Source organism: Nuphar pumila, chromosome 7 (assembly GCF_984573655.1).
Source record: "Nuphar pumila chromosome 7, dmNupPumi1.hap1.1, whole genome shotgun sequence".
In the NCBI taxonomy this organism is placed as follows: Eukaryota; Viridiplantae; Streptophyta; class Magnoliopsida; order Nymphaeales; family Nymphaeaceae; genus Nuphar; species Nuphar pumila.
In genome coordinates, this window is record NC_143255.1 from 111,529,717 (window position 1) to 111,550,732 (window position 21,016).

The 21,016-nt window shown below is 35.4% G+C and overlaps 1 protein-coding gene across 1 annotated transcript; it reads left to right on the plus strand.

Annotated features, from left to right (window-relative positions):
* The first annotated feature begins 687 nt into the window (after positions 1–687).
* Positions 688–5,409, plus strand: LOC149832944 (uncharacterized). Its single transcript, XM_090012658.1, has 8 exons — positions 688–1,073; positions 1,373–1,394; positions 2,982–3,038; positions 3,119–3,200; positions 4,397–4,492; positions 4,574–4,698; positions 4,776–4,794; positions 4,879–5,409. Exons 1-8 carry the CDS (start codon positions 974–976, stop codon positions 5,161–5,163), a joined length of 786 nt encoding a protein of 261 aa, XP_089868784.1. The 5' UTR covers positions 688–973; the 3' UTR covers positions 5,164–5,409.
* Positions 5,410–21,016: the final 15,607 nt, after the last annotated feature.

The following is a 21,016-nucleotide window of genomic DNA, read 5'->3' on the forward strand; positions in this document are numbered from 1 at the left end:
CAAATGAGTAAGTGGCCTCCATTTCCAAACAGCTATATTATCAGCGTTGTGCATAGCTATTGATCTTATTTGCAATGCCATGTGAAATGTGGCTTTTCCCAATATATGCTGTAATCGCAAATCACAGTCACAGCACTTTCACAAATTTAGTAAAACATGTGGGAAAAGTGAAAGTCATGACTGATTTTCACTTGAGAATGCTTTCGCTTGAAACTCTAAAAAAGTGGCAGCAAATTTGACCCTTTGTTTAAAATCGCTTTCTCAAGTGTGATGCTTCATTCCACCTGTCACCAAATCAAACGCGTAAAAACTAATAAGAATCAAATCCCATTAAGGGCTCTCCCTAACTAATTCTAAATCAAGACGGGAATCGAAATATACAATCAAAAGTGCGAACCATTTAAAGTGTTGTGCAAGCAAAATAGCATGTTTGGTTAATTTCATATCATCCCTTAGACACCTTTCTCATCAATCTGGGTATCACAATTCTCTTGGCTAGGGAAATTTAACCATATATCCAAGTACCAAGCTATGTGTGTGTAGGGGGGGGGGGGAGGGGGGTTGGTCAGCATGCCTCCTAGTCAGAGATCCGGCATATAATGCAAAGTGAATTCTAAATAGTTTTCTCGCAAAATGTCAAATGTATTTAAAATCCAACAAAGTTAGAAAAAATAAACACGAAGTTTTTTTTATTAGAGAGAGAGAGAGAGAGAGCCAGGGTTAGTTCATTCATTTCCATCATCACCGGTGGGCTCTCTCTCTCTCTCTCTCTCTCTCTCTCTCTCTCTCTCAAGCACATTCTCCGATCGGATTCTCTATTCTCTCGGCTTCACGGGTTTCGTCTTTTCCAATTTGTTGGGTTCTTGTGCGTGCCGCAGCAGCATCCGAAAGAGAGAGTGTGGTATCAGGGGTTTGAAGAAGAAGAATAAGAACAAGAAGAGAAGGAAAGAGGGGTTCTGTTTGGGGGTTGAAGATGTCTTCCCAAGCGTCCATGGACACGATGGAGCTCCGCAAGAACTACGCCAATCTCTGGCACACCGATCTCATTCACACCATCCAGGCCGATCTCCCATGTACGTATCACCACCACCACCACCATGATCATCACTATCATTGGTTGTTCCCATAAAACAAATGAATCCTTTTCTTTCTTTCTTTTTTTTGGTGGAGGTTGGGGGGTGGAGGGTAAGGGAGGTAAGGGTTTGTGGGGAGTTTTTTTTTCGATGAAGGTTTGTGGGGAGTTTTTTTTTCGATGAAGGTTTGTGGGGAGTTGGTTTATGAATTTATACATCATTTTGTCACTGTTTGTTTCTGAGATCTTATTCCGGTTTTGGGTATTGATTCTTTCCTTCCTTTGGTTCGTTTTTCGCAGATTGCTGCTTCTCGTTTTGGTGGTAAGTGCTTCCATCTCTCAATCTTTGGATCCAATGTTACAATCATTCTCCTCCGTTGAGGATTTTGTTCAGTTTGGTTTTGTGTGAATTTCTTTGTTGCTTTCTGTGTATGTTAGGAATTCCATTTTTTATGTGGGAAATTTGGGGGGGTTTCGTGAATACTCAATTGTTCCTCAATAGAATTGATGTTCTCGTCCCTTGTTTTGCTCAAGAGAGCCATGAAAGGAATTAGAAAGGAAATTTAGTGGAGGCGTTGATGAGTATGTTTGTTGCTTCGCCTGATCTGCATTTGAATAGAATCATATTCCCTTTTGATCCTCTTATATAGACATTTACAATCATGAGAACCCAGATTTTTGTAAATAATTATTGAGCTATGTGTGATATTGTGCCATGTTGATGAAAAAATTAGCAGACAATTCGTTTCTTTTGTCGTACGGTAATGTAGGATAAGTAATATGACGTTTTATGTTCAATTCCAAAATACTATTCCACTGTAACCAATAAAAAAAGTAAGAAGATTTTGTGCAACGGACACCTCAGTAAACAAGACTGAAGTGCCTTAATTGCCATGATCATTGGGGCATCAAACTCCAATAGTGAATCAACCCTGAGGTCAAAAGGATTTTGTAGATCAAAATTATGGTAGTATCTATTTAGTATTAGACCGTCAGCTTATCGTAATATCTATTTAGTATTAGACCATCAGTTTATCGTAATATCTATTTAGTATTAGACCGTCAGCTTATTGTAATATCTATTGAGTATTCAGCTTCTCCCAGACGCAGGTGAATTAGGCTTGAGTTATATGCCATAAAAGGTTTTGTAAGCCCAAAAAACAGTGCTTTGATCTGTTGCATTGTTGGACAAAACTTACTGAACCAGAGCACTGGTATGCCGCAAAAGTCAAATAATTGGGTAGACCGGTTATAATGACACTATCTTAACCAAGGGATCTTAGGTTGAAAACATACTGGGACCAATCATCCAGCTTGGATATCCCAGAAAAAGGAAATAAAAGAGGAAGGAAGCTAATCTTTGGTACCTTTTCATACTCTTAATCATCATCTGACCATCCCCATATGGTGAGTAATGAACCATCATCCTGTATATAAGCAAGCTGGGGGCCTAACTCTTGTGGGATCAGTGTTGTGAAAAGCATTGAGGCATAGCGAGGCGCTCCACCAAAAACTTAGGCGAGGCAAAAAGCGTAAGCCTCAAAAAAAAAAAATTTGAAAACTTATACCTAAAAATATAAATTAATAAAGAAATGCTTTATTGATGAAATAACAACTAATAAGAAATAGAAAATCTCAAATCAGTACTAAAAAATATAAGATTAACGTATAAAAGTAACTAAAAAACTGATTACATTACTGGAAAACTAATTATATAATTGAAAAATATAATGTCCTATAAAGCAACAACCAATAAGCAATAGAAAATCTCAAATAAGTATAAAAAGCAAAATAAACTAATTAACATTATTCTTCTTTGTATACAATGCATTTACACTTGGTTCTCACTTTTAAGGAACTGGATTTTTTTTTCCTTATGAGAATCTAATATAATACTTTCTTTGTTTAGTGGTCCATGTGTATCATACTTGCTTCGCAAAAGAGCTCTATATAATGATATGTCCAGGTACCTACTTTTTCTCATGTTCAAAAAATTTGCTATTTTCCCTGCATTATTTTTTACTTCATTGTTGACATTTGCCACAGATATGTATGTTGTGCAGGGTACATGCCATGCAGTGGAAGATGCGGCGAAAGTAAATGCCCAGAGTTTTGCTTATGCACGGAGGTATGAATGTTCTTTTGTTCATAAAAAGAAGCCAGCTGTTAAACTTCTCTACCAAGAATATACCTTAATCTTTGAATATCAGAAGCTAGCACATAATCTACTTTTATAACTGAAGTAAAACTATCCTCCACCGAAGTCATGGGCTGATTTTGTTGCTTCAGTATACTTGTAATTTCATTATTAAAGATAATCTGTTTCTGGGGATGTTTCAAGCCGTTGTTCGTGAATATGGTAATTATGCTCAATTAATTAACAGATCAATTCTGACCCCCAAATTGTCAAATATCAATGCCTTGTGACTTCTCTTCGGTTGAGTTCTCCTCCCAGTAGTTTCTGTCTACATTTGATCTAGAGAAGTTTATACACAACATGAGGAACAAGTATCAATAGCCGCTCAGTTTTTGCAAAAGATTTTAGCTGAGATTATGACTTTTGGGGCAGTGCATTATGGATAAACCGTATGTAAAGGTAGCAATTTAAGTTAGTGAATGTTATCATAGGAAATTTCGTTTTAGACTGCACTCATGCCCTTATGATGGCCTACAGCATGGACTATAAACTGGAGGTCCTTGTTTTAATTTATTCTTGTTGTGATTAGGTATGACAATTATTTGTAACAAGGCACGTATTCCATTGTTAAGAAAGCTTCTTGATCTCTCTGTTTCCTTATTTGATATTCAGATTTCATTAGGAAATACTTCTGTTATTTAATTTGGATGGTCAAGTGTGTTGCTCTTAAATGTTTCTGGGCAATGATGATTAATTTCTGTGATCCTTACAAAGGGAGATTCATAATTCACTGGTATTTTATTGTCTGTGTCACTATTCTCGATTTGGATTCAGATATCATACCCCTATAATTTGTTTGAAAGAAAGAAGGGATAAATTTGTGCTTACTACCTTTATAATTGACAACTGCAATTTCTTGTGTATTATAAACTTTCACGTTTGTTTCCAAAAGCATCACCCTCAACATCGCCACAACTTACGTGCTCCTTTCTTCAAGATGTTCCCTATATCACAGTGTGCAAGGCTAACAAATGGTATGTGATGTGTGAACATGTGCATATTTCAAGCTGAGATTCTGATTATCTGTGACAGGTTTTTCAATGTTTTGGAAATTCTGTTCCATCAACACACTTTTTGTTGTGAACATTTGTATATTTGAAGCTGAGATTCTGATTTATCTGTGACAGGTTTTTCTATGTTTTGGAAATTCTGTTGCATCAACACGCTTTTTGTTGCAAGATGAGTTCAATATTCAGACAACACCATGTGACAACTGCATAATTGTACTCTCTCTCATAATATTTGACTTGTTTCTCTCCATCCATCAAGTACAACTTTGCTTACAATTCATGGGCTTCCTGTAGGGATTCATGTTCTGTCTTCAGCAACTTGCATGCATATTTTCACTTGTTGCGATGATTGTTGGAAGTGATGAAATACAGGCTGCTTCACAATTGCTCAACTGTTTGTCAGACTCCGTATACTGCACGTAAGTCTCATTGCCCATGTCAGTGTATTTGCCAGTCTTATTTGGTCTACTGAGCTCCCTGTCATTATGTCTTGCAGGGTTTGCGCATGCATGCAGGTCTGTTGGAAAAAATATAATTTCCAGGTAACATTGGTATAATGGTGAATTCATTCTGTTTTATACATTTCTGGGATTTTTCAGACCCAACACAAGATTGAAATGGATAAACGAGATGGCAAGTTCGGCCCGCCAGGACCAATGACAGTGCCTCCTGTTCAGCAGATGTCACGCATAGACCAACCTGTTCCACCACCTGTCGGATATCCTCCCCAATATGGTGCACAACCTGCATATGGTCAGCCTTATGCGTACCCTGCTCCTCAGGGCTATCCTCCTGCTCCTTCTCAGGGCTATCCTCCTCAGGGCTATCCTCCTGGCAGTTATCCTCCTCAGGGCTATCCTCCTCAGGGCTATTATCCCAAGTGATAATACTAGGGCATTCCTCTTTAGTGTTTCAACAAGGTGGACACACTAGAATGTGAATAATTTAAGTGATGCAATTTATTTGTTTGGAGTATGCTGTTAGGAGGTTAAGATCTATAGTGCACTAGGTGTAAATGTGATGCACGCATTATAAGACTCATTGAGTTGCTTTATTCCCTTATTTGCTTTGTTGACAGAAAACTATCTTGATATGGTCGAGCCTATTCTTCGCATAATTTGGTTGGTGAAGTTGTGTTGTTGTTCTTTAGTTTTAGAGTCTTAGGCGAATTGCAGATATCACATGGATGTGACACCAAAATTATTATCCAGAGTTTAAATCTCCCAAGCAAATGAAAACTTACATTGGATGGTTAGATCACACTATCATAACCAAAGGGGGTCTCAAGTTCGAATATCACTGGAGGTATCACCAGTTTGCCTATAAAAAAAAAAGCCTCGTGTTAACTATATTCTTGATGGTAACTTTGGATTCCAGCACTCCATACTGCATGGCTAAGATGTATGCTGCAAATTCAAAGTTAGACCTATGTTGGCCATGATCTTATGCAGCTGCAGATACCTCTGTTACAATTTGATATTTGATTTGCTTGAACTTTTTGCAAGCCATTTGCCTCATTTGAATCCGCATGCATGCATGAAAATGATCCCGTGGTTTCCTTGACAATAATATTTAAATAGGCAATTGCCCAAGACAGGCTGTAACTGCGACTTAACCATGAGGTGCAAGTCCTTTAAGTGTCTGAAATTATTGATTCAGTATCTGTCAACATGAGAATCTTCTATGCATTGGTATATGATTTAATTTTATATGCAAGGGTTCTTTAAGTTGCATGGTAAAACTTTTTAATATTTCTTGTTAATTTTTATTCTGTGCCTTTTCTCTTCCAACTTCAAAATCTTGAAATAGTTTCATAACTTATTATATATATTTAAAAAATGCATGAATCCTTTATCCATCCCTATTCATTAATCCTGTTAAAGATAGACTGAATATACTGTCACTGGAGCAGACAGGGTCTGAGATTTCCTCAACTGGTTACTCGGATGCAGATCATCTTAACGATTCAAACGGCTAATGGTGTGCGCTTCATTCAAAAATAGGGCGAACATGGCCTTGTGATGCCATTTGCACTCTAATTTCTGTGACAAGCATAGTCATGGATGCTATCAGCCCTTGGAGCCTCTATGCTTTTCATTGCAAAGATGAACAGCATTCAAAATCTTTGAGCAGTCTGATCCTCCATGGAAGGTGGACATCAGGCTGGGTGACCTTACAAACTTCTGGTAGCTGGTCTGGAGGTTTTACAAATATAACTTGCGCACTCTAGCCTGAGTGGGACCTTCATTTCTCTGGAACAAGATTCTCAGATTGTCATGCTTATCTTAACATTTCCAGACTGCTGGCAATGAGCCTACAGGCAACTATGGTAAAGCATGATTCAAGTGAAACTATCTCAAGCATTAAAGTTGGAAAATACAATAACGATCTCATCATCCCCATAAGCATTGTCAATAATTAAGCTTCATTGATTGTGATCAACAGCAGCTAACACAAACATTGTAAAATGCCCTCGTCTTAATTATTGATCATTTAATTATGTCTTCATTATACATGTCCCCTTGTGTCTATCCACGAATTCATTTCAAACCTAACTGCCATCATATTTTTCAGTATTTCTCAACTACAATTGTACTGGAGGTTCACTTCAGCTAAAATATGTCTTTCATATACTACACAAAAATCTGATATGTAACGCAAGTCTACATCGGGTTACAATTATCCATGAAATTATTTACAGGGTTAGATGGCTTAATTAATTTATCTTTTTAAAATTCTGAAACTGAAGCCACTTCAAAAAAAAAAGTTCTGAAAATGGAGCGTGAATATTGTGCAGTTTACTTTAAATTGGCGTTTCTTTTTGAAGAATGTTAAACACATTCAAATAAAAGCCTAGTGAGTATTGACAGGTATTTTAAGTGTTTATAACTGTGATGAAAAACCCTGTTTGGTACTCTTGGAACTTTTGGCCTTTGAAAGTAAACTCCTGCATTGGTGAAGATCCTTCTTTCCTTGAGCTCAATATCTTGGGATATCGAATGAATTGGCAGGGCCTCCCAAAACCCTAAGACACAATCCCTCAACATGCGCACTAAAATGAATAAACCCTTGAAAATACCAAGGGAAGCTTTTCAGTTTAAATGATGGTTAAGAATGCCATAGATACCAGACCACAAAACTGTGATAACATATGATTTTTTTTCTTTTGATACTTATCGAGGGGAAACCCTGTTTCAAGTGGTGGGGGCTGGGAGAGATTGACGGCCCATCTCCAAGCAGTTAAAACCCCTCGCCTATTAGGGAGCCTGCTGATTTGGCCATAAGTCCGGGTATGGTGATAAATAAGAAGATCCGATTAAGACCCGGGTCCAGACCCGAAGGTCCGATTAATACATAGATCTGGGTATAGTTTGTGAAATTTTATACCAGACCCAGGCCAGACCCGAGTTTCGATTAAGACCCACACATTTTCAATGTAAAAATGATAAAAAATAGTATTTTACCATGTATGGCCTGGGTCTGGTTCATGTAGTTTTATCGGGTCCGGGTATGGTTTCTCTTATGGTGGGTCCGGACCCGATACCATACCTAAAATCAGGGCCAAGTCTGATTCCACTTGGGTCTGAACCAAACCTGACCCATTGACACCCCTAGCCATAAGGCAAGGGATGCACACGCAGGGTATCGAACTCATGACATCCTTCAACTTGAATGCCTTAAAGCGACCCACAGGGTTAAATTCAATGCCTGCCAGATCAAACCAAAACCTCATCCTTTGCAATGCCTAATCCAAAGAGGTCTCAGTAAATGCGGAAATATATCAAAATCATTTCTCTTTCATTTGTTAACCAGACCTTCCACATAATGGTATTTCATAGATGAGCCAGAATACCCTTTTTTGTTGCTCTCCTAATGCGTTGTTGTATGCAAGGTTTTAAGGAATAGAGGCTTATCACGAATTAAGATGAGTCGATCAAAGAGAGAGACAGAAAAAAGACTCAGAAGAGAAGGAAGAAGAGCTATCTGAGACAGCTCGAATTCCTGTAGCCTCTCCTTTTGCATGGAGATTAAATGGATTAAAAAACATTTAAATAAAAAGTTGGGATATATGTTATTTAAAATTTTGAATAATTTGTTTTTTAAAAACTTACATTTTTATGTATATTTATAATGTTAAGAAGAATATAATGTATTGGATGAAACTGAGAAATCTCATAATTTAATATAATCACAATAAAACAATATGTTGTGCCTTTCAAAAAAAATAAAACAATATGTTGCATATAAACACTTTATTTATGACCCTTATTATTTTATTAAAAGTAGCTCGACCATGCATTCTTTTACTTTAAGCCAAGTAAATTATATGTAAACTTGAGTGTAAAAGTACAGTTTCTGTCATTTAAATTATACTGGATTTGGTATTTGATTTTCTTGACCCGACATGATCTGTCCAAACCTGAGCGGTTATCCATGCAGATTCAGGTAAACATAATGGGTTGTCCCAAGGGGTTTGGCATAGTAGGATGGGGAGTAGGACGCTTGGCGGGTGGTCTAGGTTCAAATCTCATGAGTGTCACCTCCTATGCCAAAGCGTGGCAACTCCCTGAGGGCGAGGGGTAAACACTCAGAGTTTTACACTGCCAGGACAAGGACAACAGTAAGGACAGCACCGACTAGGTTTCTGATCCTGAGATCCTCAATCACATACAGTGTCAATGTCAAGAAACACCACCAGCACGGACTGTAAGCTGCATTTCACTCAATGTAAGTGAAGTGATCAGATAGGACTATAGGGCATTTGAACCACTGGCCTCAACTCAAAACACCATACACTTGATGTTTGTGAACCATGTAAGGCATAAATCCCACAAGGGTATCTAAAAATGATGGAAATCAAACATGATCAACTGGACACCAATACGAAAGGCTAGCAGCCAACATCAGTAAGAAAAAGCTTTGGAATCAATGCACAATCCCCTCATTAGAGGTATTTTTAGTTGAAAGGTTGCTGGCGATCTCGTTATTCGAGTAGAATACAGTAGATAACATGCACGGAAGTGACTGACAGGAGCGATGCTTGTAAATCTCATCAGCCTCTGGGAGGTATTTGCAAGCAACAATAAAATATTAACCACAACAACCCATCAAATTTCATAAAAGATTATGCTTTGGGTCAGATTCCAGAAATATTTCAAGCCACCCGAAGTGTAGATTCAGAAATCTGGAATCTGAATGAAAAGAAGCTCTATGTGACTTTAATAGTAAAATTACTACTTGCTTACATATGACTTCCAGCACAAATTTCCATTTCTTGGGATCGCAAAGGACCAGAACTTGGTCTGAATACATAAAGCTGTCACAGCATCAGTAGAATAAAATTCCCAATGATTGACAGACTGAAAATAACGGTCTGCATAAAAAATTCATAGGAAAAACAACAGCAATTCCAGTCTAAATCTAAAATCGCATGTAACAAAATTGTGACTCAAAATCCTTTTTGCATTTTAGAACAAGCAGATCAAAGAGCAGAGCACAGATAACAGAATACCTCCCAAACGGAAACAGTCGGTCGCGTTGAGGAAAAAACTTAGCAAGATAGCAAGTTAAACATAGATGAAACATAAAAACACAGATCCCATGTTGAGATGTATGTTGTGGATTGCATTGATCAATTCCAAGAGGGGAGAAAAAGGTTTCTAAAAATCATTAAACTATAAAAAGTGTTTGCAAAAGTTTTGTGCCGAAAAAACAAAGGAAAAAAAAAAAAAACACTCCAGAACAAGAGGTTGAACAGGCCAAGGAGCATATTGATGCCTTCGTGTTAGACAGAACTACGAACATTTTAGCACCATGGCCTCTAATTTCAAAAAAGATTTGAGTGGATAAAAGATATATGTTCCAAAGAGAAGTCAAAGTCATAATAACAGCTGGTCTGATCTAAAGCTTATCATCTTTTAAGCCCATAACCTTTGATTGATAAAGTATATGACAAAATTACAGAAATAGTCACACATTTTCATACTTCTGAACATGAATACGAGAGATACTGAAAAAAAAAACAGCAGACAAGTCAACATTGTCAACCTTTTCCATTAAATTTTACATGCTGCTAGTTTAGGGTTCTTTCTACAGTGGCCAAAAGCAGAAATGAGAAAAAGCAGGGGCATGGAAGCTCAAGGCCATAAAATAAGAACATAGGTGTGTGTTTGTGTAAAGAGAGAGCAGGTTCAAGATCAAGAGCGGGAGCATAAGAATGCAAGGCCAGTAAATAGGCATAGAACAATATCTTGGTATTACATTAAAATTTCAGGTTTACACAACATTTTCAAAATATCAAAGCCTAAAAACATCACAAGTATATTGTAGTAATATCATAAATCTTATCAAGATACTTTTATATGCTTTATCTGTTGTACAATTTAAATATAACAAATTTTCTAATCCTTATTTTTCAGCTTTGATAATTTCTACCTTTTCACATCATTCCAGAAACAGTACTAAAATTCATTTATTCTTTTCTAAAATATTTTAGTTAAAATAACATGAAAACTATAAGAAATCTCAAAAGAATCTACACACACACACACACACACACACACACACACACACACACACACACACACAAGAGTGCCTATTGACAAGGTCAAGTTGAAAATGTTCGGATTTTGTCTTGCCACTTGAGAGGTTATAACTACTTTTTCCGAAGTGCTCAACCTTTTTGTCAGTTCCCTGACTGCCTCTGACATTCACACATGGCAGATCCAGAATATTGGTCTTGACCTTTAAACACTAAGTCAGCACATCTCTAATCTCTGACTTAGTTATGTGCATTACTTTATGGCACTTGTACAGGATGGGTAATATCTTAGGCCTATGAGACAGCCTTTGCCTCAGAAACAACAAGAATAAAGATCATAGAGAAACCACAGAGCTTATTCACAAGTGTATAATTTACGGGAACCACATTCAAATCACAATAGGAGCATGGAGGGAGAAAAAACCAGGTCCCAAATTATGGAAGCATGAATCTGAAGCAAATGTGTGACATACATACATTACTATTCTTTCTTTTTAAGAAAAGCAACCTGGAACTTTTCCCCCAAAAAAAAAACAGTATAAAAAAGATACATACATATATATATATATATATATATATATATATATATATATATATATATATATATATATATATATATATATATATATATATATATATATATATATATAGATAGATAGATATATACATCATGTCCACTCTAACAACTTTGACCACCCAGACTAGTTTACTGTCCTCAAGTGATTTGGTGCATTGTATATAAAACAAAATAAGAAATTCTTTTATCTGGGTTTCGGATATAGTACATGTCCAATCAAAACAATCAACTTTGCCTACCCAGACTAGTTTACGTTCCAGAAGTGATTTGGTGCATTGCATTTAGATAAAATAAGAATTTTTTTTATCTGGGTTTTGGAGAATATAGATATGATTTATAAGAAAAAGAATAAGATGTGATCCATGATATTTGAACTAAAGGCTCACAGCATAATACTTCCATCACTAGGCAGGCTGGAATATACATCAATTATTTGAAAAACAGAGCAAAAGCTAACAATGAATTCCCTTATATATTACTTTAAATAATTGAGCCACTACCTTTTCCAACAATGGGAAATTTGGCATCGTTGTTTTATTGTTGAATTGCTTCTCTTGAATTTGCCTCAACGTGACAGTGCTTGTAATAATAGTTAACTTACACATGGTCTATGTAGTCAACGTAATGAAATAGCTAACAATATAAAACCAATGCTACTAAGGGCTTGAGATTACAATCACAAGTGCACACACAAATCCACTGTCGGACAATACAATAGCCAACAAAGGGCAACACAAGATAAAAAATATATCTTTTATTGAGTAAATGCTTCAGCAAAAGCATAAAGAAATAGCGAGAAAACACCCCTATTTATACACATACATTCAAAAAGAGAGAGATAGAGAGAGGCCATTGGGGGCTCCCACATAGAGACGGTGAGAGCTCCCAACGACCCCCAATGGAAATGAAATTTACAAAAATATAAAAAATAAAATAAATACAAAAAATAACTGTTTTATAAAAACAATTATTTATTACATATGTGAAAGGACAAAAATGCCTCTAATGGACATTAGCTATTACAAAACTGTATACACTCCTAAAACTTACAATGAAGTGATTGAAAGTTTGTTAAGGAGAAAAATAAATCGAAGTGCAGGAAGAGATTTTGTTAATAAATCTACAAGTTGATACTCGGGTGTGACATATGACAACATAATAGTTCTTCTCAAGTATTCATCATGCACGTAATGACAATCCATCTCAATGTGTTTTGTTTGCTCATAAAAGGTGTGGTTGCTAGCAATGTAGATTGCACTCTTATTGTCGTAACACATAATCAAAGGTTTTGAGATGATAATACTCATATCACTGAGAGAGCCTTTTTAGTTACACAAGCTACATTGTTGTTGTAGCCATTGCACGATATTCAACTTCAGTTGAAGATAAAGATACTTTTTGCTACTTCTTGCACAATATTCAACTTTAGTTGAAGATAAAGATACTTTTTGCTACTTCTTGCACCTTCATGATATTAGAAAAAAAATCTATGGTTGAGATTCTATTATTAAGATTTTCTCCCCAATCAGCATCATTATAAATAAACAAAGCATCATTATAAATAAACAAATTTAAGAAAAAAGATGAAGATAAAAAAAACTCTCTTTGTTATGGTGTTTTTAATATATCTGATAATTCTTAACACAACACTCATGTACACAATTGTTGGAGCATGTTGAAACTGACTGACAACGTGAATTGCATGAGTTATATTAGGTCTGGTGATTGACAAGTGAGTGACTCGATTAGTTGACTATAAGGTGTAGGATCTTCAAGGCGAGTCTTATCTTCAAGTCTTAACTTAACATTGATCACTTCATAGATTTCTACTTTTTTGTCACTTGAGATGGAAAACTTAAAGCAAATATTAATAGCAAGCTTCACTTGAGACAAAATATATCCTTTGGAAGAATAAGCAACTTTAATGCCTAAGAAATATCTTAGAAAACTCAAGTGAGACATGTCAAAAAAAAATTTTAAAACATTTTTAATATCACTAAGTCCTTGTTTGTCACTCTCAGTGATGATCATATCATCTACATAGAGTAGAAGTATGACTACTTTAAAACATGTACTTTTAACAAAAATAGCAGTGTCAGTATAACAGAAACGAAAACTCAAAAGAGACATAACACTACTAAATCTATCATATCAGGCCTTTAGAGCTTGTTTAAGACCATATATGGCCTTCTTAAGTTTGAGAATTTTACTATTTTCAATACTAAATTCCAGCATAGGGTCTATATAGACCTCCTAATTTAATTCTCCATTAAGAAAAACATTTTTAACATCAAGTTGATATATGAACTATTTTTGAATGGATGAAACTGATATGAGGGTCCTAACACCGGTTATCCTAGCTACTAGTGAAAATGTTTACTCATAGTTAATTCCATATTTCTAGGAATATCTTTTGACGACTAGTCTAGCTGTATATCTTTCTAGGGTTTCATCACTCTTGGTTTTAACCTTAAAGACTCATCTATGTCTTATAGCTTTCTTTTCTAAGGGTAATGAGGTTACTTCCTAAGTTTTAGCCTTTTTTAGAGCATCTAATTCTACATTCATTGCTTCAACCCAATATGAAAGATTTGTAGCTTCATTACGTATTGAAATAAGCAAAAATACCAAAAGCATCCTAATAAGGACCAACACAAATACAAATGAAGTGCATAAGCACTAATTCATCTGAATATGATACAAAGTGAAAACAATCTCAAGAACATAGCACACAAACACAAGTAGCCACTAAGGGCATACACAATAGCCACTAAAGGTACACATAATACAATGTAAACATATAGGATTCACTTGATAAATGCTTAAAAAAGCATTGTATTTATAAGGGGTTTCAACCCTTATTTATAATATAGGAGAGAGTAAAGGGAGCAGCTCAGCTAGGCATTAGGCTAGCCCCCAACGGTCATATTTATGACTGTTGAGAGCAGCCTAACGTCTAGTTGGGCTGGCCCAGTAGCCATAAAGTACATAATAATAATAATAGTAATAATAATAAAAAGATACATAAACCTCTAATAGGCCAATGCCTATATATTGGTGAAATAATTGAAATACCCTTGATGGATATTTCAGTTTACATAAAACATAAAACATAAAACAATAAAATGAAATATATATACATATGTACATAGATATTTTAACACTTTCACTCAAACTTACAGTGTGATCACTGAACATTTGCTAAGAAGGTACAAAAAATGTGGTGAAGGCAAGGCCTTAATGAAGAAGTCAACCAACTGACATTCTGAAGTTATATAAGGTAATTTGATAGTTTCTCACAAAAATTTTTCTCGAACATAGTGACAATCCATTTTTATATACTTGGTGCATTCATGGAAGGTGTGGTTGCTTGCAATATAGATAGCACTTTTATTGTCGCAGCCCATCTTCGAAAGACTAGAGATGATTAGGCCCATATAAGAGATTCATCGTTGTGATTGCCATGGCTCTGTATTCAGCTTCAGTGGATGGCAATGAGACCTTCTGTTATTTTTTGTACCTCCAAGATATGAAAGATTCACCTAAAAAATATAAAGACCGTAGTTGAGACTTTATCATCAGGATTACCTCCCCAATCAACATCAATATAAGCAATTAGCTCTAAAAAAAAGGAAGATAGAAATAGCCCTTTGGTGATAGTGTCCCTGATATATCTAACAATTATGAGAACAACACTCATATGCACCATAGTTGGTGCATGCTGAAACTGACTAGCTGAGTGAACCACATGAGAGATGTTTAGTCTATTGATGGATAAGTCAATGATCTAACCAATTTTCGATATGGAGTTGGATCGTCAAGTAGAGTTTCATCCTCCAATCTTAATTTTGCATTTACAACTTCTCACATATCAACCCTTTTATCATCAGAAATTCTAGATTTGGCAATAATTTCTATAACTAGTTTCATTTGAGACAACACATATCCTTAAGGAGAATATGTCACTTCAATACCTAAAAAATACCTTAGAAAACCAAGGTCAGACATATCCAAATGTTTCTTAAGAATATTTTTTATTTCATCAATTCCCTTTATGTCACTTCTTGTGATGATCATATCATCCACATATAATAAGAGTATAACAATATTAGTACTTGTATATTTGACAAAAAAAAGCAGTGCCAGTATAACAAGATTTATAACTCAAGTTTAGCATAACATTGTTAAACCTATCATACCAAGCTTTGGAGGATTGATTAAGCCCATACAAAGTTTTTTTTATTTGAAAAACTTTTTCTCTCTCGATCTCAAAACCGGGAGGAGGATCCATGTACATTACCTTATTTAAGTTATCATTTAAAAAAGCATTCTTAACATCAAGTTGGTAAATAGGTCACTTTTGAATAGATGTTAAGGCAATGAGTGTCCTAACACTAGTCATACGGGCTATGAGAGTAAATGTCTCTTCATAGTCTATTCCATACTCTTGGGAATAACCTTTAACTACTAACCTACTCTTATATCTTTATAAGGATCCATCTCCTTTTATTTTGACTTTATAGACCCACCTTCGTCCTATAGTCTTTTTTTCTATAGATAAATGCTGAATTTTTCAAGTTTTGGCTTTCTCAAGAGCACCTATTTCTAAGTGCATAGCATCAATCCATTTGAGATTTTTCTTGGCCCCTTTGTAGGTTGTGTGTTCATAAAAAGAATGAATAGATAAAAGATAAGCTCTATATCTAAGAAAAAAAGTCTCATAAGATAAATCTTTCAAGATGTCTAGAGGGTCTACTAAATTTTCTAATACTAGATTCTCCTAGATTTTGGTTTTATAAGTATCTATCAAGTGCACTAGGAGGATGATCAAGAGTTCTTTTGTAATAAGTTTGAATATCATGAGTTTGGGTATCTTCCATGGGAATACCAGTCCTCGATATATATATCATTATCGCATACCACTATCAGGAGGCAATAAATCAAACAAAAAGGAATACTCAAAACTATCGTTAGGCTTATCAAAACCATTTTTACTTTTGAGAAAGTTAACATTTCTTGAGACATAATTTGTCATTTTTTTTATCATAGCATATATACCCTTTTTTGTTATTACCATAACCAAGAAACACACATTCAGTAGCTTTAAGAGATAATTTATTTTTTTTGTCAATAAGTATAAAACATTTGCATCCAAAGATTCTTAAGATTCTTAGATCATGAATGGTTTGATATAGTTTTTCAATTGGAGATATGTTTTGCAAAGTGAATGAAGGCATTCAGTTGATAAGATAAGCTTAGGGCACTTTCAACCCAAAAAAATTTTGAAATATTTTTTGAGATAAGCAAAGTTCTTGTAGTTTTAATTAGATGTCGATGATTTCTCTCAGATAAACCATTTTGTTGAGGAGTATTTGGACAAAATCTTTAGTGTGAAATCTCATTTTATTTTAAATAATTTTTGAAGTCAATAGATAAATATTCTCCCACTAAATCTGATCAAAAAATAACAATATTTGTTTGAAATTGGTTTTGTATAATTTTATAAAAAAATTTAAAACATGAGAATACATCAGATTTTTACCTAAAAAAATAGATCCAAGTATACCTAGTATAATCATCAATGAATATAACATAATAGGAGAGTCCTCCTTTTGACATAACTGGCATGGTCCTCATACATCCGAGTGTACAAGTTCAAAAGGTTTTAATGAAATAAAAGTTCTAGGACCAAATTAAAGGGATCTTCTTCATTTATTTAAGAATACATTTGTTACATATAAACTCTTTATTACAAGAGTTTTTCAAAAATGGAAAAATAGATAACTTAGATAATTAGGATGACCTAATCTTTAATGCCATACAGAAATATCTTTTTTCTTGACAAAATTACAAAATAATTCTTTGAAAAGATAAAGAAAATCATGTAGTAGAGGTTTTATTTCCTATACCCTTCCCCAATCAGCTTCCTTGCCTAGCAATCCTGCACCTAATTTTTTTTTATGAGAAGGAGACCTCATACCCATAATCTGAGATTTGAGAGAGGATAAAAGATTTAAATTAAGTTTTAGAACAACTCTAACTTTATTAGGTACATGATTTTTTTTTGAAATATTTGAAAATATTGCAATACTTTTGATTTCAAGATTAGTTTCATCAGCCATAGAAACACAAGAGTTATAAAAAGATTTTGTGCATTCGGATAAGAGAGAATCTAAAGGGGTCATGTGAAAAGAGGCACCGGAGTCAAGAATCCAAGAAAGCATACCTGGAGAAAAGGAAGTAGATACGACAACATCGAAAGTAAATGTAGAGAAGGTCTTAAGGAATTGTTGAAATGCTTCTGTTAGATGTTTAATAGAATCCTTAAGTGCTCCTCTCATAGTACTTTCACCACCTTTTTTGAGTGGTGTTTCTTCAACGGTTGCTACATTTCTTTTTAGCTTAGGACAATCTGGTCTAATGTGTCCCACCTCTTCACAAAAATGACAAATCATTCATCTTCTTCCTTCATTGTTATATGTTCCTCTTACATTGTTGTTTTTTCAAAATTGAAGAGGTTTATATACTTTAACATTATTACCGAGACTTGACACAACAAAAACCTCTTAACTTCCTTTTATCATGCCAAGTCAGGTCTCGACTTGGTATATTTCTCCAAGCGCATCATCAATTGAAGTAGTTTTGGTCCTATGCAAGATATTGGATCTAACTTGATCAAATTCAGGTTTTAACCCGAATAGAAAGGAAAGAAATTTGTTTCTCTGCAAGTTGTTTTTGTCTCTTTTCAATGGCGGAACTTCTCATATGGGTTCAAGCAAGGCTAATTCATTCTAAAGAGGTGAGAGAGTACCATAATAGTCTCTCACAATCTTATCTCCTTGTTTAACATCTCAAATCTTTTATTGTAAAAAGTATTTTTGCATGAACATACATCTAAGAAAAAATCATGTTTCACTTGCCTTATTAAATTTGACTACAATTGCCGCAATTTTGAGGTCCATGCTATTAATAAACCAAGAAAGAATTTGGGCATTTTTGGCTTCCCAATCTTCTATTTTGATGTGGTGTTCTTTGTTATAAAACCCTTCTCCTCTTTCTCTTGTTTTTTCTCTTCTCTCTCACTCACTCTCACAATCATGGTGTTGCCCTCAGACGCCCTCTGCCCTCATCCTTGCCCACCCTCTGCCATTGCCCTCATGTGCCCTTCATCGTTGCCCTCATAGCACCATCATCGCTTCAAGTATGCATGCTTCTTCTTCTTCTCCCTTCCTCCACTTCTTCTTATTCTCCCCCCTCCTCAGTTTCTTCTTCCTCCACCTCTTCTTCTTCTCCTCCTCTCTCAATCTCTTTTTCTCTCCCACTTCCTCTACCTCTTCTTCTTGCCATCTCTCTCTCTTCTTTGGACCCTTCCTCTGCATTTCTTTGTCTCTCTTTTTCTCTTCCTGACTCATCATCTTCTTCGCCCCCCCCCCCCCCCCCCTCTCTCTGACTCATTTTCTTCTCCCCCCTTCCTCTGCCTCCTCTTCTTCTTCTTCTTTCTCTATCTCTCTCTTTCTTTTTCCCCCTTCCTCTTCTTCTTTTTCTCTCTCTGTGGCTATATCATTCCCCCTTCCTCCGCTTTATCTTCTTCATCTCCTCTCTCTATTTGTCTTTCTTTCTCTCTCTCCCTTGCTCGGCTTTATCTTCTTTTCTCTTTATTTTTTGTTGTTGATTTTGTGATAGTGTGTTGATTAAACTTTTATCTTTTAAACCACTAAGGAAAACACTCAAAAGAACATCATCATTTCAAACATTACACAAAGAACAAAGATCCTCAAATTGAGCTTGATATTTTTAGACTGGACCCATTTGACGGATTTGCTTCATTTTCACTCTATAGTTGGTGTAAGGAGTTGGTCCAAAGTGCTTGAGCAACTCTTGCTCGAGCACATCCCATGTTGGTTGACCATGCCTTTGGTCATACCAACAAAACCATCTTAAGGATTCGTCTTCCAAGTTCATGACTGCACATCTTACTTTATGTACTTGACCCAAGTTATGGCTTATAAAGTATTGTCTCACTTTGTAAACTCAATCCAATGGGTCTTTGCCAAAAAAGATTGAAAATTGCATTTTTATGGACCTCGACATTGTTTGAGCATGCTCATGGCAACCATTTTGAAAGTGCATGTGTGGGTAATCAAGTGTGTGATATGCGCCATGAGACGAATGCATTTGACTCGTTCCCAAACCCATCTCATCATATGCCCCATATGCTTGAGTATTGGGCTCAAAATCACGCTCTCTGAAATGTAAACTATGCCTTTCTAATCTTGGTTTGAACCTATTGTGTTGATCATTCACTTCAAACACGGGTTATGCATGTGCGGGCACACCCAACGCTTGGGCGCTGAGCGTGTGCACACCTTGCTAAAAATCTCCCTGTGCATGTGTTTCAACAATGTGTCAATGTTTGTGCTCATCTGATCTATTTTGTTCTTGTGTGTGTGTGGATAGGAAATCCGATGTCCAATCCCATAAACCTTAAGAAACAGATCTAAAGCCTTAAATTCTTTTCCACAGTGAATTTGTAAAAACTTGATTTTTGACCCAACAACATTTTCAACATGAGATTTAAATTTTTGAAAAATAGTAACTACATCCAATTTATTTTTCATAAAAATATCTTGGTGAATCAAGAGAAAACATCCACAAAACTGAGATAATATTTGAAACCTTGAGTGCCAAGATTAGGGTAGGTCTCCACACATCAACAAATATCAAATCTAAAGGTTTAGAAATTTCATGCACACTATCAAAGAAGGAAAGTTGCATCATGACTAGTTGTGGAGGAGTTGGCTATATAAGCTTCCTCTGAAAGAAGTGGGTTATGAAGCTGGTCTATGGTGATGTGGTCGGAATGTGTAGACATGGAGACTCTGAAAGCCACATACTCATAGAGAAGAGCTAGTAAAATAAACAGAACAAACTCTTCATCTAGGACAAGTTTACCTGCCATGGCCAACTGGTGGGTGATTGATTTTGCTTTTTGGAAAAGCTCATCAATACCTTACTCTCATTTTTTAAGTCTATGGAGTTGATCTTTTCACTACGACATGCTAGATCGAGGGTGAACATATGTCTTTTAAGACTTCCCAGACATCATATGAGGTTTTTTAGCCAACGACCTATGTGTGACCGGGTTCAGATAAAGAGGGTATAAGCCAGCTAAGAATTGCCATTTAATAAACTCAAGATTGAGTATTTACTTTTCATATTGCATAAAGAAGGGCATGATTTTGATTCATCAATGAATTTGTATAAGTCATATGAGATTAATAGTGTGATAAATTGAGATTCCCATAACAAATAGTTGTTTGTAGGCAATTTTGTGCTCAAGAAATATTATATGGTAGTTGGAGCATGAAGAATAAAACTTATCTCTAAAGTTGAGCTAGTAATTTAGTATTCATGTAATATGTATATTATAATGTTTGACATTTTTTTTATGGTGATTGATTTTATGTTGCATACACGTTTGTTACTAATTTTAACAGTTCATTTGCATTTTTTTATATTTTTTAATTTTTTAAAAATTACGGTACTGATTAGTCTGCTAATCCGACCTAGTCTTTTTAGGGGTGGCCTAGCACTTTTGACTATATAGCATATGGTTTAC

What these genes read in the sequence shown, in the direction of transcription:
- LOC149832944 (XM_090012658.1), top strand. Translation starts at nt 974, where the DNA reads ATGTCTTCCCAAGCGTCCATGGACACGATGGAGCTCCGCAAGAACTAC. An exon ending in CATCCAGGCCGATCTCCCAT is followed by an intron (nt 1,074 to 1,372) that starts GTACGTATCACC and finishes CGTTTTTCGCAG; the next exon opens with ATTGCTGCTTCTCGTTTTGG. An exon ending in AGTTTTGCTTATGCACGGAG is followed by an intron (nt 3,201 to 4,396) that starts GTATGAATGTTC and finishes TATCTGTGACAG; the next exon opens with GTTTTTCTATGTTTTGGAAA.